Raw genomic sequence first — 2207 nt, 5'->3', positions numbered from 1 at the left:
AACTTCTGGTTCATGACAGTATGTGATTCAATTGTCCTTATGTATGTATAATATAATCCACTCGACATACCATGCAACTTCTCCAATATACGCTTCTGGGTATCATTGGAGGTAATGCATAGATACTCCACATTTTCTGCACTTTTTGTTTCAATGTGGTATCCATTTAGACGTATGTCTTTGAAACTCAACAAATTTCGAGTAGATCGAGTAGCATACAATGCATTCTGTATGGACAATATTGTTCCATTTGGTAACATAATCTGGGCTTGCCCTGAACCTTGAATTACATCTGAAGGTCCTGATATTGTTGTTACCCCTACTCTTGTAGGTATTAAGCTTGAGAAATACTTTCGATCATGAAGTATTGTATGTGTGGTTGCACTGTCTGCAAGACAAATATCTCCGCCATTTCTCATGTTCTGAGAATAACCACAATTTTTATCCATGCTCTCTGAGTAAGAGAATCAGAATTAAAAGCAAGTTATAACAAGAAATTTACATGCCACTTTTATTGAATCTGAAAATACTACAAGTTCAGCATAATAAAAGTACATTAATGATTCAATCAGACCGATATACTTCATTTCCCCTTTCCACAATATAGTCTGAAACATCTAGATGAGTTGTGTTCAACTGCCCTGATAAGTCAAACACTGGATCAGGTATATCCATTGGTCTAGCCTGGTCGAGAAAGTTGGTCTCGACACCCTTCTCCTTGAGGGAGGCTTGATACAGATCCACTAGATGTTTTGGGGTACGACAAGTACGCGCCCAATGCCCATTGCCACCACACCTATGGCAGGCTCCTTCAGGGTTTCTAGGAGCATTATTCATATGAGCTTTGCCTTTGTGGCGATTCGCATTTTTGAAGCTCGGGCTTGAATTATGCCTCGGAACCTGGTGGTGAAACTGAACTCCATGATTCTTGCCTTTCCTATTCCATCGACCTCGTTTGTGGCCACGTCCTCGTTTATGATTATCACCACCAGAGGATGTGGCGTTCACTTCAAGGGAAGCAGCATTCACTTCTGGGAATGGTGCAGATCCAGTAGGTCGGGAATGATGGTTTTTCATCAGGAGCTCATCATTCTGTTCAGCTACTAAGAGCACAGATATCAGCTGGTTGTACTCAGTATAGCCTCGCGCTCTATACTGCTGCTGCAGGAGCACGTTGGAGGCATGAAATGTGCTGAGAGTCTTTTCCAGCATATGCTCCTCAGTAATAATATCCCCACAGAGCTTCATCTGAGAGGTAATTCTGAACAATGCAGAATTGTATTCTGCCACTGACTTGAAGTCTTGGATCCTCAGATGAGTCCACTCATAGCGGGCCCTTGGAAGAATCACCGTTGTTTGGTGATTGTATTTGTTTCTCAAGGCATTCCAGAGAGCTAACGGATCTTCAACCGTTAAGTACTCGCTCTTTAGCGCCTCATCAAGATGGCGGCGAATGAAAATCATGGCCTTTGCCCGATCTTGAGAGGATGAGTTGCTCTCTTCCATGATGGTATCTCCAAGATCCCCTGCTTCCAGATGGATCTTGGTATCCAGTACCCAGGTCAGGTAATTCTTCCCGGTAATATCCAGGGCAGCAAATTCAAGCTTCGCCAAGTTCGCCATTTTCTTTTCTGAAAGAAAATGAGATGTGTAAGAACTTGCAATAATATGTATTCCTGAAGGAATATGATGTTAGAACTTCTGGTTCTTACAAATTTTTCATTTTGATCTTCAGGCCAAAATGATAAGCACTCGAAACTTCTGGCTCGAGATTTTCAGGGTGAATGAGAAGGGCGATCGTACCGCACCATTCTCATTGAAATAATGTAATATAGAATGTGCGATTATTCCGCACCACTCAAGTAACAGGAAAATTAAATATGCAGAGCAGCGTGGGCGATTATACCGCACCACATAAAATTGCAATGAAATTAAACAGCAGGTAAATTCAAATATGCAGGGTAGGGTGTGCGATTATACCGCTCCACCTAAAAATTGCAGTAAAATTAAATCTGTAGTCCAAGATAGGCGATGATACCGCACCGTCTTGGATCGCAGTAAGAATAAATTTGCAGTTCAAGATGGGCGATTGTACCGCACCATCTTGGATTGCAGTAGAATTAACATAAATAAATACTGGGTTAGTAATCAATCTCTACACCAAACAAGTAATCAAAGATGTATGTAACCGTTAGTTGGAGGACTAT

The 2207-nt window shown here is 41.5% G+C and overlaps 1 protein-coding gene across 1 annotated transcript; it reads right to left on the bottom strand.

The window, feature by feature from the left end:
• Nucleotides 1-484: 484 nt before the first annotated feature.
• On the bottom strand, nucleotides 485-2207 carry LOC137725417 (uncharacterized). The gene has a single exon (XM_088685280.1). The coding sequence runs from the start codon at nucleotides 1621-1623 to the stop codon at nucleotides 565-567; it is 1059 nt and encodes a 352-aa protein (XP_088541406.1). The 5' UTR covers nucleotides 1624-2207; the 3' UTR covers nucleotides 485-564.

The sequence above is a fragment of the Pyrus communis genome, chromosome 15 (assembly GCF_041283825.1).
Source record: "Pyrus communis isolate YQ-2024b chromosome 15, ASM4128382v1, whole genome shotgun sequence".
In the NCBI taxonomy this organism is placed as follows: Eukaryota; Viridiplantae; Streptophyta; class Magnoliopsida; order Rosales; family Rosaceae; genus Pyrus; species Pyrus communis.
The sequence above is the reverse complement of the archived record's forward strand: the minus strand, read 5'-3'. Positions and strand labels throughout refer to the sequence as shown.

Excerpts from the sequence above, each read along its gene's own strand:
- LOC137725417 (XM_088685280.1), bottom strand. The coding sequence starts at position 1,623 with ATGGCGAACTTGGCGAAGCTTGAATTTGCTGCCCTGGATATTACCGGG.